The sequence below is a fragment of the Buteo buteo genome, chromosome 7 (assembly GCF_964188355.1).
Source record: "Buteo buteo chromosome 7, bButBut1.hap1.1, whole genome shotgun sequence".
Classification (NCBI taxonomy): Eukaryota; Metazoa; Chordata; class Aves; order Accipitriformes; family Accipitridae; genus Buteo; species Buteo buteo.
The window spans coordinates 36,110,926-36,123,514 of record NC_134177.1 but is presented as its reverse complement, the minus strand read 5'-3'; the positions used below and the strand labels follow the sequence as shown (position 1 = coordinate 36,123,514).

At 44.8% G+C, this 12,589-nt stretch overlaps 1 protein-coding gene across 1 annotated transcript in view; it reads left to right on the top strand.

Moving 5' to 3' along the window:
- The first annotated feature begins 287 nt into the window (after nt 1-287).
- Nucleotides 288-12,589, top strand: part of GALNT17 (polypeptide N-acetylgalactosaminyltransferase 17) — a 218,396-nt gene continuing 206,094 nt past the window's right edge. Inside the window, exon 1 of the mRNA XM_075032433.1 lies at nt 288-933. Within this exon, the coding sequence (XP_074888534.1) occupies nt 696-933 (238 nt within the window). The 5' untranslated portion in view covers nt 288-695. The remainder of the gene's footprint in view (nt 934-12,589) is intronic.

Sequence of the window (12,589 nt, the reverse complement as noted above, 5' to 3'; positions counted from 1 at the left end):
AGCCTGCCGGCCCTGCGCGCCCGCGGCGGGTCGTGGGGCGGGGGGGGGTGTGTGCAGATCCGCCGCGGTGACTTTCCCTCCTCGCCTCCCTCCCCGTGCCCCGAGAGGGGCGGGAGCTCCGCGCCGCTCCGCGCCCGCCCCCTCGCTCCCCGCCCCGCCGCGGTGCAGCGAGGCGGCGGCGGCTCCGGCCGGGGCGGGGCGGCGGCGGCCGGCGGGGCATGCCCCGTCCGCGCAGCGCAGGAGCGGCCCCGCGCCCCCCCGCGCGGCCGGCGGAGGCAGGCGCGGCGGCGGCGGCGGCGCTGCCGCAGGGCTCTCCGGCCCCGCGGCCGCCCCGGAGCCGAGGCGCGGGCGCCCTGCGCGGGGCATGAAGTTGCGCCGGCGGCAGCGCGGCGGCGGGCGGAGCGGGGCGGGCGGCCCCGGCGGCGTCTCCTCTGCGGGGCCGTAGCCCCGGGGCGGGCTCCGCCGCGCCTCGGCGAGCGGCGCTTCTGCTCGGCGGCGGCGCCCCGCGAGCCCTCCGCTCCCCGCCGCGGCTCGTCCGGCGAAGCCCGGGGCCGGGCTGGGGCGCGCCGCAACCCGCGCAGCCCCCCGCGCCGTGCGGCGGCGTGGGATGTGCGCGCAGCGGCGGTCGGCTGCCGGCCCGCTCCCCTAGCCCCTGCAGAGAGCGCGGCGGCTGGCGGTGCCCCTCGGGAAGTTTGATGGCTTCTTTGAGGAGAGTCAAAGTCCTGCTGGTGTTAAACTTGATCGCGGTGGCTGGCTTCGTCCTCTTCCTGGCCAAGTGCAGACCCATCACGGCCAAGAGCGGTGACACCTTCCATGACATCCATCCCAGGGCAGAAGTGGCCAACTTGACAGCCCACGGCATCAGCTCCATTCAGGATGCAGTGCTGAAGAGACTCTCTCTCCTGGAAGATATAGTCTACAGGCAGCTGAATGGTAGGAATAGTGCTCCCGCTCTTAATGCCTTTTGGGTATGGTCGCGGGTGGTGAATCGGGGCAAAGAGCGGGTGCACGGCTTGCTTGAAGTTTGCCTGACAGAGCCACGCTCTCTCCTGTGTTGTGCAAATGGAGTCTCAACGGACTGAATCAATTCGGTATCTGGTTTCCAAGTTCAGTTTGTGTTTAAAGCTCAGAGTACCTTGCATAGGATGGGAGGAAATCGTAATAATGTAATGGTGTCTTTCAGGTTTATAGTAGCGGTCAGGAAATTACAGTGTCATGATTTCTGCATCAAATGAGAAGGGTGTTTAGTGGGTGAATACGGGTTGGAGCAGCACGCTGGATGTTAATTGAGGGAATGGCTTTTACTACTATGAGTTGGTTTTTTGGAAGGGAGTTTTTAAATGGCTAAAGTATGTTGCGTCATTTAAGTGCAGAAGGTCAGAAGGCAAAATGCACTTTATCTAATAAGTTAAGGAAACTATGCAGTATTTCCTATGGCTCAGCATTGACAGCTGCTAATTAAAATCTAAAGTAATGCTTCTCTCTATAGCATAGCGAAGGGATTTCTATTAAAATCTCACCAGGTTCAGTAGTTCTGAGATGTAGAAGGAGTTTTAAAGATGCTGTGCGGGATAGAGAAACATGCTGTAAAGATGTAAGAAATCTAGGTGAGGTATCCAATTAAAACACTGACTGTGGAAGCTAATTTTTTTAAAATTGTTCCCCATAGATTCACAACTGGGAATGTAATCTCAATCAAGAGTCCCGTTTATTGCTTCCAATTTCTGCAGCGTTAATGACTGCAAGTTTTTGTGTGTCAGAATTAGCAGAGTTAATGTTTTTGCCAATGTCAGTGTGATTCCCTCTCTGAGTTTTGAATACGAAGGTAATGCACGATTCTGTGTCGTGTTGAACTGAAAGCTGGTGTGCGCTGTGTCTCTGTACTGAATCAGAGCTATTGCTGATTATACTTCTGCGCTGAGGATGTGAGGCAGGTGCAGGAATGCAACGTACCTTTCCTGGTGCGTGGTGTTTGTGCTTTGGGAAAGGCACTGTACAAAACGAGAAGCACACAGTTGAGTCGGACAGCGTTCTTTATATTGCTACTTTATACACTTGCATGAAAACAGTACTGTTGGGTGACAAACAAGGTGAAACAAAAGAATAACAAGGAATAAGGTAGAGAAAGCTGCATGTTATTTACAATCAAACTGTGAAACTGTCTGCTTCTGGATATTGGTAGGGCAGAAATCTCCAGGAAGATTTAGGTACTTGTTTCAAAAAGGGCAACAACTGCAGTTCATGACAGGAGACCTCATACTAGGACCTTGGTGTTGGACAAGTAATCACGATGCCGTCTACCGTTCTTGCAAATGCAGAGGGAGAGCTGAAATTCTAAGTTATACCCTTCTTCTGTGGAGATTAACGTTGGACTCCCTGCTCCATTGTGTTCTGGGGGCTGCTTTTGGAGCTAGCTGGTGCTTGTAACAGGAGCTGCGAGTGTAAGGATGGCTCTAAATATGCTGTCTCGTCTGTAGGCTGCTGTGGGCACTCAGAGTATGTTTGCAGTGTAGTACAGGCGTCTGCTTAGTGCTGAAGAGCAGTCGTGCACCTAAAGACCAAGGGAGGCAGAGAGGTAATAGATATGTTGCCTGTATCACAAACGTTTTCTTAGGGCAGGCAGAAAGCTGAGCACATAAATGTGACATCTTGTCTGGCCTCTGCATACTGGGGTGATTTATAGCAACACTGATAAGTCTGGCTAAAAAATAGCTCTGGCATAGCGGTTACGTAACTTCGGTCAAGTATATATTTGGTACATGTGATTTTTAGAAGACTATAATGTGCTTTGCTCTCTGAGTGAGGTCTGTGTGTTGTGCTTCAGCAAGACATGGGTTCAGAGCAAGATGTGGGGGGCCACATGAACGCCCATCACCACCCACTGGCATTAGAAGGGAATAGTCAAGTGTGCTGAGACAGTCCATAGGACTGAGGATGCAGAGGCAGCTGGACCGGCTTCTGTGCCAGGAGTTTTCTGTGCCTGAATTGACATTCATTCTGGGCACTTGAAGAATACCTAAAGCTGAAAATCGAGTGCCCGCCTGAAGTATGCAAATATGAGCTCACTTTTTTTTTTTTTTTTTTGCTTTTAGGATAGGGAAGTTGCATGCTGGTGAGAAGTGCCTAACAAAACCCACCATATGCTCCTAGACGAGCTCTCTGCAGAACATATCCACTGAGAGAATTCTCTTTCTGTTGCGTAAGGTTGTGTTTTGTTTTAAATCTGACCTGTGGTTTAGCACATACAAAATGTTAGAATACAGTATCCTATAACATAGTATGTGGAAAGCCTGCACCTCAGGGAGCAACGGGAAGTGTTTGGCCAGAGAGAGAGAAACTAAAACACAGTTTGGGTGTAATCAGCTATGGATTTTTTTCTGCATTATAGGACTTGGCTGGATTTCAGTGAGAATTGAAGCCATCTTTAAAAAACTGACTCTCTTAAAAAGCTCCATTCTGTAAAGATCAAATGAGCAATCTGATCGTATCATTGCGATGTTTTTGCTTCTTGAATTGTGTAGTGTAAAGCATATTGGAAATAACAGCCCTCTGTGGTATGGCAACCCTCATTTTTTGTGTATGTATATTTATTTATTTCTGTAAATATTGGCCATGAAAACAAGCTGAACAACACTGCCTTGGGTCTGGTAAAGGAAGGATTTTACACAATCATTCCTTTTGAATGACATTTCTCTGCAGTGTCATTCTGGAAATAACACCAGGCTCCCTCTTCTCTGTGCAGGAAGAGCTGTCCCAAACGTGGCCCAACCTGCCTCCTACAATGACTCCTCACTTTCCAGTGATGCATCTTGCTGGTCTTGTACTGTTCTCTAGCCACTGTTAGCTAGGGTTGTGGTTGCACAAAGCATCAACTCTGGATGCTTGTTTCAGATGGTGGTTGAAAGAGTGCCTTGGGGATGCTGAATGGGATCGGGAAGTCATCACAGCAGACAGTGGCCTTGCTTTGTTTTCTCCTTGTTGTAATTCATAAAGTACCTGTGAGAAGACTTGGGTTTGTCCACATTTGTCTGGTTGGTCTTCTTTTGGCCTAAACCTGATTGAGAACTGTACGTGTGCTTTGTTCTTTCTAAAAGTTTATTGTTGCTCCTTAGTTCATTGCACTTCAAAGTCTTGTGGGTTTTACTTTTTGCTTTTCTGTTGCTTTTTGCTGTCTCTAATTGGATGGCTCCCATGGCTGCAAAGAAGTACAAGGGTACCCTTTGAAATGGAGGGTTTTGTATGTGCATGCACTTACCTGAGAATTCAGAGGATTTTTAATTTCTGTAGTCACTTTTATGGATGGAATTTTCTTGTTCAGCAGATGTTCAGAGAAAGCTAATGAAGGTCGGGAAGGAGTGTGTGCATTTTACTTCAGGTATTAACTACAGCTTGTCTTTTTGATCCAAACCTAATTTTTTGTGTGCTGACATTTACATAAGCAAAAATTGCGGTCCAGATTATCTCCAACTTTATGGAGATTCAAACAAATGAACTTTTCAGTTGGGCTCTGTGTTTACAAAGAGAGAGTTTTAGTGCTTATGTGACAAACTAGTTAGCTAGTGAGGAGCTGGAGTGAATACTCAGAAGAGAGCATTTGGCTTTTGTGGCAGCCACATGCTTCCTGGAGAGCGCTGGGCAAACTCTTCAATTTACCTACTCCTGTTCCTCTGGGGCTAATGTAGAAACCCATTAATGACCATGAGGAATTTGAGAAATGGTGCATTTATAGGATCCTGAGATGGGAAAGGCGGGCCAACTTTTTCGCATCAAAGTGGCATCTAGGATAAGTGACATGACTTGAGGAAAGCTGCAGTTTGCATCATGAAAGATACTGCTCATCCTGAGACTCCTCTCAGTGGAATGGGTCCCGTGTCTGTTGCATGGTGAGATAATGCTCATCTCCCCTCCTACAAGCAATGGTGTTGGGGGAATTACCCAGTAGCTTTTGTCTGGCTTGTGTTTCTTCTCCCTTGAGTTCTTGCATTAGTCTCCTTCACCTCCCTTTGTCCTATTGAAGGTGTGCTCGATCCCACCCTGGGCGTGGGAAAAGGAAATGTTCGCAGCAGTGCAACGTGCATTCACCCCCCTCCCCAGAAGGAGAGAGGATGAGGCTGGTGCACGCCCACAGCAGTGCCTGTCCTAAGTAGGAGAAGTGTTGAGAAGTTTGACGTCTGCTGCTGAGTCACTGAGAGGCTGGTGGGATGTATAGGGTCCATAAGCAGGTTTCCTTGCATGTGCAGAGCACTGGGACTGCACCGATGTTGAGTATTCATCCCAAGTAGGAGGAAAGAGCCTGGATCCAATTTTGTGTGTTGATTTTTGTCTCTGTCCTTCTGTGTCTGATCCTGCCCAGAGGTGGGCAGTCCCCTTTTCTAAACCCTGTTTGCCAAAAGCTCTTGAAGTCAATATATAAATAGTTTAGTCATTAAATAGTGCTGCTAGTTTGAGAATAAGAAGCGCAGGAGGGCGAGTACTCTAAATAAACCCTTGGTTTGCATATAGGGAAGCCGTCATCCATATCTGCCATAGCTGAGCATCTTGAACAAATACAAGTTCTGTTGGTCACCGGTGAACCAGGGAACCTTCTACCCAGCGACGTCTCAGGTGTGCTGGGGTAAGCACCTGTGTGTCTACTTGTGCATGTTCAGCAGAGGTCTGGGTCTTGTATTAGAGCCTCCGAGGAGCATGAAGGCTATAAACTCCCTCTCCACTGCTTTTTTCGTTGATATACAACAACAGCTGAATCAAGTAAGCGCTCAGCTGCCTAGAAGCCAATGAGACAGGAATGGTGTGGTGTCTTTCTGCGTAGTGTGAAAAAAACGTACAAAAATTCTTTACTTCAAGCTAAATGTTAGTAGGACAGAAAACACTGTGAAAGGGCACTGCTGACTCATCCTAAGCTCTTCTTTTAGATTTTATTTTTTAAACTCACAGCTGATTATATGTAAGATCAGGGAGAATAAAAGCTGTTTGCAAATTGTTGCAAATGAGAGGCCAGCGATTAAGAACTGCTTAAGTGAAGCTGGCCGGTCAAAATGGGTGAGCAGAGAGGGTTTTTCCCCTCATGCTGAAGAAGCACACAGAGAGTGAACTGCTGCTTTACCAAATGTTAAAAGTTGAAGAGGAACTTTAAATTCCTTGGTGGTTAAATAAGCCTATGTTCATTTTTTAAACAAGCTTGCATCTGTGCTTTTGCACATGGAATTATTTGCACATGCTGACATATGAACAAGTGCATGCCAGCAGCCTCCTGCATACAGATTGTGCTCTCATCTGCTTATCCAATTAGGAAATTAACTTTGTGAGGCTTGCATATGGACATTGAGGCCAATACTGAAACACAGCCTTTTGCATGGTCTTGCTATCCCCCTTGTAAAGTGGCGCTTAATTAACTTAAAACACTTTAGAGATATGTGGATTTACTTCCCATAAGGATAAGATAATGCTTATCTTCTCTAACACTTATCAGCCTCAAAGTACATTACAAACTTGGCTAACTACTGAGTATAAAAATTACATATGTAAATAAGGCAGATTAAAAGCAGTTCTATCAGCCATTTAGTAGTATGTAATAGCGTTACACCCACAGACTAGTGATATTAAGATTTTAACAGGTAGGTAATATATTAACTAAAATGCTAAGAAATTCTCTGATTAATGTAAACAAGTAAATGTAAATAATTGAGAGTAGGGAAATGCTGTTCGTAGGCAGAAGGGTCCAAGCTTTAATCATGTTAATGAAATAAAATAGCTCTTTTTATGAGTACAACCTTGCTGGGTGAAATCCTTTGATATAAGAAATGATGATGTGGAGATCAAGTGATACGCTATGGGGATGTGACTGCTGTATTAGCTGATGATTATCACACAGGATCTGAGATGCTATTTCCCTGTCTACCCCACTACCATGATATTATTGAAGTAGAAACTAACTGTATTATTTTGTACGGCCTTATATAGCAACTTGATAAAAATGGCAGCTTTAATATTTATTATATACCTAACAGATCTGGTTGTCGTATTCCGCATTAGGAATAATATAAATTACCCAGATTCAGTACATGCTTTTAGAAGTTCTCAGTCTAAACTTAGTAACTGCAGGAGAGTGGTCTGCATAGGCTCAAGACACCTGAGAGCTGCTGTCTGTAAATTATTCTTATCAGGTTCATGGAAATTGGGTCTGATACTGATCAAAGAATGAATAAAAGAAACACTTCTTAAAGAAATAATAGAGTTAAAAGATGAGGCTTCAGATAGTCATTTAGGAAGCATCTGGAAGCTGAGACGTTAACGTGACATTTAGTTTACAGCCCGGCTGACTAGGAACTGATAGATAATTTTTGTTTTCGATAGTTGTTTGGCATCATCATCCGAATATTCACTGTCATTGGCAATGAATGAGTAATAAGGCACTAACACATTTATCATGCAGAGACAACACAGGATTCATGAGATGCAACAGCAATGACTAGAAAATAGTGACAACGTTGGTATTTTATTCTTGCATATTAATTCAGGTCTGCCTGAATGGAGAAACAGAACCTTACCTCAATGGTAAAATTTACAAAGGTATGTTGGATTTATGCTGTCAGATTAGTTAGGCAGCTTTTAGGAATATTTTCCTAAGGACACCAAAAAAAAAAAAGGTACTGTAGTTATGTGAATTACAGTGTTAATTCCAAGCCTCAGTCTGTATCAGTAGCATGCTATTGTGTCTCCAATAAGAGACATTTGGAACTGGATGCATTTGGCAAAACATGGGCATCTAGTGACATTTCAGTGCCTGAAGGCATCCTGCCTGGCTTCCAGCTGCCACTCCAGAAGGGCACGACTCGGCGTCAGTGGAGTGTCACATCTGCTGGGCTTGCGCAGCATCTTGGATACCCCGAGGCCTTTCGGATGGCAGCAGGCATTGCTGAGATAGCAGAGTCCCATGCTTGCCCTCTTGGAGATCTTCTGCTTTGATCAGGGAGGACAGATGGATGAAGTTGGCTTTAGGCATGTGCTGTCAATGTGCTTGGATTTTGGGGAGTCCTTCTGGTCTACTCTTGGCCACCATCTTCCCTCATTACTTCTCTCCTGGCAGAAAGCACATGCATTTCTAATAAGAAAATGCTGCATGCAGCCTTTGAGCAAATCTACCTGTTAATAAGGCATAGCACAAAAGAAAACAGAAATAAGCCTTCTCAGGTAATTAAAAAGGTTTTACTCATTTTGTGATTTATGCCACTAATCTTTATCTAAAACTGAACAATCTGGCCCAGATGTTATGATGGGCTGGCAGGCTGCCAGTTCCCAGCTCCTGCAGATATGCCTGGATCATGGGGTAGGTGAGGACATTCTGCATGTTGAAATATTAAACTTAGAAGGGAGTCTTTTTTTTTGGTAAGATGGCCTTATCGAAGTCTGCAAAGGGCTGTTCAAACTGAATACACATAGTATTGACCCTACCGTGAGTCAACAGCAGTGGTTCAACTTCAGTAATGTATCCTAGTGGTACAATATTATTTTTCCTAAACAGTTTGGGGAGTACTAGCAACTGTATTTTCTAGCCCCCAATCCCTGTGGTCAAATTTCTTCAAGAAATTGTTGAATGCTTTACATCTTATTGCTACCAGCGTAGCTAGTTCTGCCTATAAATCTAATAGCTATCGACCTACGTTCTGACAGTCACTGACGGTTATCTAAAAATAATGCGGTAATGATGCAATGAGAGTCCTACGTAAAACATTACGTGCAAGGAGAGTGCTATGCTGAGCCTCACTCTGCTGTCATTGAGCAGTTACACACTGTGCTTTTGGTGCAGTCTTAGGGCTTTGATGCTTGTGTCGGTGAGGAGATGCAAAGTTATCTGAAAAAGAAAGACAATTCCCTAAAATCAGGAGTGAGTTGGATAAAAATGACAGTTTGCCTTTTCCTTTTTAAAAACCTGATGATCTGTGCTCGTGTGCCTCTCGCTGTGTAATGAGTACCAGTTCCTATGATACTGCCCTCCCAGGGATTCGCTCCCTGTGATTCATTCTGATCCCACAGACAGCGATGCTAAAGGCTATCTGCTATTTTACAGCGCTTGTTCAGTCTTGGAACAGGAAATACATACAACTTCACAGGATCTGTAATAAGGGAGTAATATGATAACTCTTGGTAAATGGATTTTTTTTAAATAGGGATCTTCCTAGGTTGTCCAACCCAGGCTGTTGTGTAAGAGCACCACTCTTTCTGCTGTTAGGGAAAATGAAAGATCTCTTAAAAGCTGGGGCTGTGTCATGTACAGTAAATCACTACTTGCTGCACAGCTGGCATGCCTTGTTGCACCTGATTACTTAATTTTAGCACAGTAAAGCCAACTGTGTGATGTGTCAGCATTTGATGCCGAGGAAGGAAGGGGAATCCTTGGTCCCTCTTCTCTTCAGTACCCTCAGCTTCTGTGCAAGTGGAAGTGTCTTGTGTTTCTTCCCGGGGTTTGAAGTGTGATTGCCCAGCACTAGCACTTCTCTGGGGTCTGGTAGGGAAAGACTCTGGGTGGGAAGGTAGAAGAGCTGGGCTCTGGGCTCCGCTGTGTGCCACCCTTGGGCCCTTGAGCATCCTCAGTCTCCCTGAATCCGTTCCCCAGCACCTGAATGGGATACAGTATTTTCTTTTCTCCCATCTCCTCTATGTAAGAGTAGGGCCTTTTTTGTGTTTGTGGGCAATGGAAATCCAAATTGCTTTTCCTTGGCGTGTCTAAGTGCTGCTGAGGTACAAAAAGCAGAAAACCATTACAAGAGAAAAATAAACAGTGTATTAACAGACACCAGCACTGCCTTGGCTGAGTTATTTTGGGTGTTTCCTCAAGCTTCAGAGAGCATGAGAGAGTCAAGCAAGGTCTCTTACCTGATGGTCATCAGAATTTATTTAACCTTTGTTTTAATCTTTATCTGCTTGTGTAGTATTTTGGGCAGTGTAATGGTTGTGCTTGTTCTCAGAGCATAAAGATGAAGCAAGAAGGTTAATTTTAAAATGAAACAATTAGAATTTCTTTCTGGGTCTTTGTCTACATTACACTTTAAATCAAATCATGAGAGCACTCATGTTTGCGCCAAATTACTACAAATCTTCCAAAACAATTGCTTGATCATACTCTAAAAACACAAAACAAAGGAGAAAAACAAAAGTTAAAAGCCATTTAATGATGTTTTAAAGCTTGCTTATATTCCATTATTGGGTTTAAAATAATTTTTGCTGACCTTTGTGTTTTTAGTGTGTACCAGCTTTAGTGAAGTGCACTGGAACATTGAATGCTTTCAATAGGTTGGAACGTAAAAACCCTATTCTGCTAAATTTTATCTCAGTTTTTCATATTTGCGCTGACAAGACAATAACTATTACACTTGTCTAAACCTGTAGTCAAGGCTGGGGCCATGTTGTGCTTTGCCCTTTGCTAAGTGTAGACCAAATGCCATCACATGGAATTTCAGTTTGCATGAAGTTGTTACTCGTGTAATCAGGACAGACTGGTGCCACCATTAAGGGCAGCAGGCATTCAGTAAGAAAGGATTAGGTCTCAGTTCTTCCTCCAACATGTTATGTGATGCTGGACAAGTCACTTAGAATAATATTAGAAAACGCATATGAGTTAGAGATTCAAGTTCCCTATGTATTACTGAATGAATGTCTCAAGGACAGAAAGAGATGAAGAGGTTTATATGTGGGAGATGGTACGAGAACATAGAGAAACATGTTTTGGTGATTTGAAGTTACTTGGAACTGGTGTCAAAGAGGTAGGAACCAAAAAAGTGAGACAGGAGAGATGTTTGACTTGCTTCTTATTCCTTACCATAACAAATGACTGGAATGTAGCCTAAGTGATCACCACTCACATTATGACCCTGCCCAGTGGCCCTGGCTGGTTCACATCCCGTATATTTGGTGCTATAAACCAGTGAGAAACAGGCCATTCCCAAACAGCTTATCATTAGCGAGATAAATCATGCAACAGAATGAGGCAGAAGATGGGGGAAGAGTTAGACCTAATGTTGTGTTAATTCTCTGTGGCTTTTGGATTTAAAACTCATGTTAATTTAAATCTATATTAATTATATGTTGACTAGGTCGAAGGGGAGATGTGTAAGAAAATGAAATAATAGAGCAGGAAGATGGGCAAGTGAAGCTGGTGTGGGAGGGAGGGAGGGAGGAAGGAAGGACTGCAGTAACGGTGAGAGCAGAAGGCAGGGGTGAGGTTTCATCCAGGAGCAACGTGCTGAGCCAAGTCAATGCAGCTGAAGGGTCTCTGTGGGCTGTGAGGGCTGGGGAGGGGGCAGGCAGCGGCTCCTGTCTGTGTACTTCCTCAGGATTTCTGCCTCCAGAAGCTTTACTTGCCTCTGTAACTTATGGGGGACAGCTTTAACATTTGCTTCAAAATCAGGAAAATATCCACCGTGCACGAATTCATACAGAGACACACAGTGGGACCCTGGTTGTGGGAAGGTGGGGGAACCAGAAGTCTCAATTTGGAGGAGCAGATGCTGGTGGTGGGGCAAGTGCTTTTTGGATAAAGCTGATTGGATTGACCGTGTGCAATGCCCAATGGGACAGAGCTGGATTTTAAGCTCTGCAGGTGGAGGTCAGAAACAAAACTGCAGTATCTGGAGAAATAAATGAATAATTAACCGAATGGGCCAGGGATGGGTGAGCTGCTTTGTCCGATGTGAAGGGGGACCGTTGAAACATGGTGCTGTTTGATTAGTGCTTGCAGTGTGAAGGGACAGTATGACAGCTGGATCATGCAGATGATTTATGGGCATGCAAGCAGCTTTCATTTAGAAATCTGCCCCTGTCAGGAGTGTCTAAAGGTAGTTACTGGCTTTTACAATGTCTTACATGGAAGGTGTTACTGGGGTCAGGTCATATTGACTTCAGTTGTCTTTGGATCAAGCACTGAATCAATAAGTGACTTTCTGCAGGAGTTTAATAGCTGTTCTGCACAGACATAAAAGGGGTTAGACAGTAAAATGGGATCTTACACTTTTATCAGTCTCTTCTTAGGAAGTTGCTCAACTTCCAGATACTAATTAATGCTATGTTCCTTCCACAAATTTTCCTCCCTAGCGATGCTGCCCGTTTGATCCTGTAGAACAGCATCAGACCTTGCAAATTAGAATGGTCTGCTAGGCTGCAATCAGGAAAGAGGCAATGAACAGAAAGGAATAAAACTTCGACATCAGTCCCAATTTGAGGCAGCCCGTGTAATTTATTCTTGTTGTACAGCTCTTTGGAAAATCCTGGAATTCCCTTGAATGTTCAGCTCTGATTGTAATTACTGGAACTGCATATCCAGAAATATCCAGCTCCAACTGGAGTTGGATATCCAAAGAAAGTGATTCACTCCAAAGCTGGAGACCCAGATGTAGACAACTCTTGTAGCATCTTATTCTGAGGCTGCCCAGCCTTTTCCATCACAAGAAACTGCTTTAATTTATTTATAGTTTCTCCAGTTAGGCTGAGATGGTCAGATATTGTAAAGATCATGTTTATCTTTAATCCCAGCAAACTGGTCCAGATGTTTTTTGGAAGTGACGTTTGAGAAAAACATGTACCATTGTTCCCATGG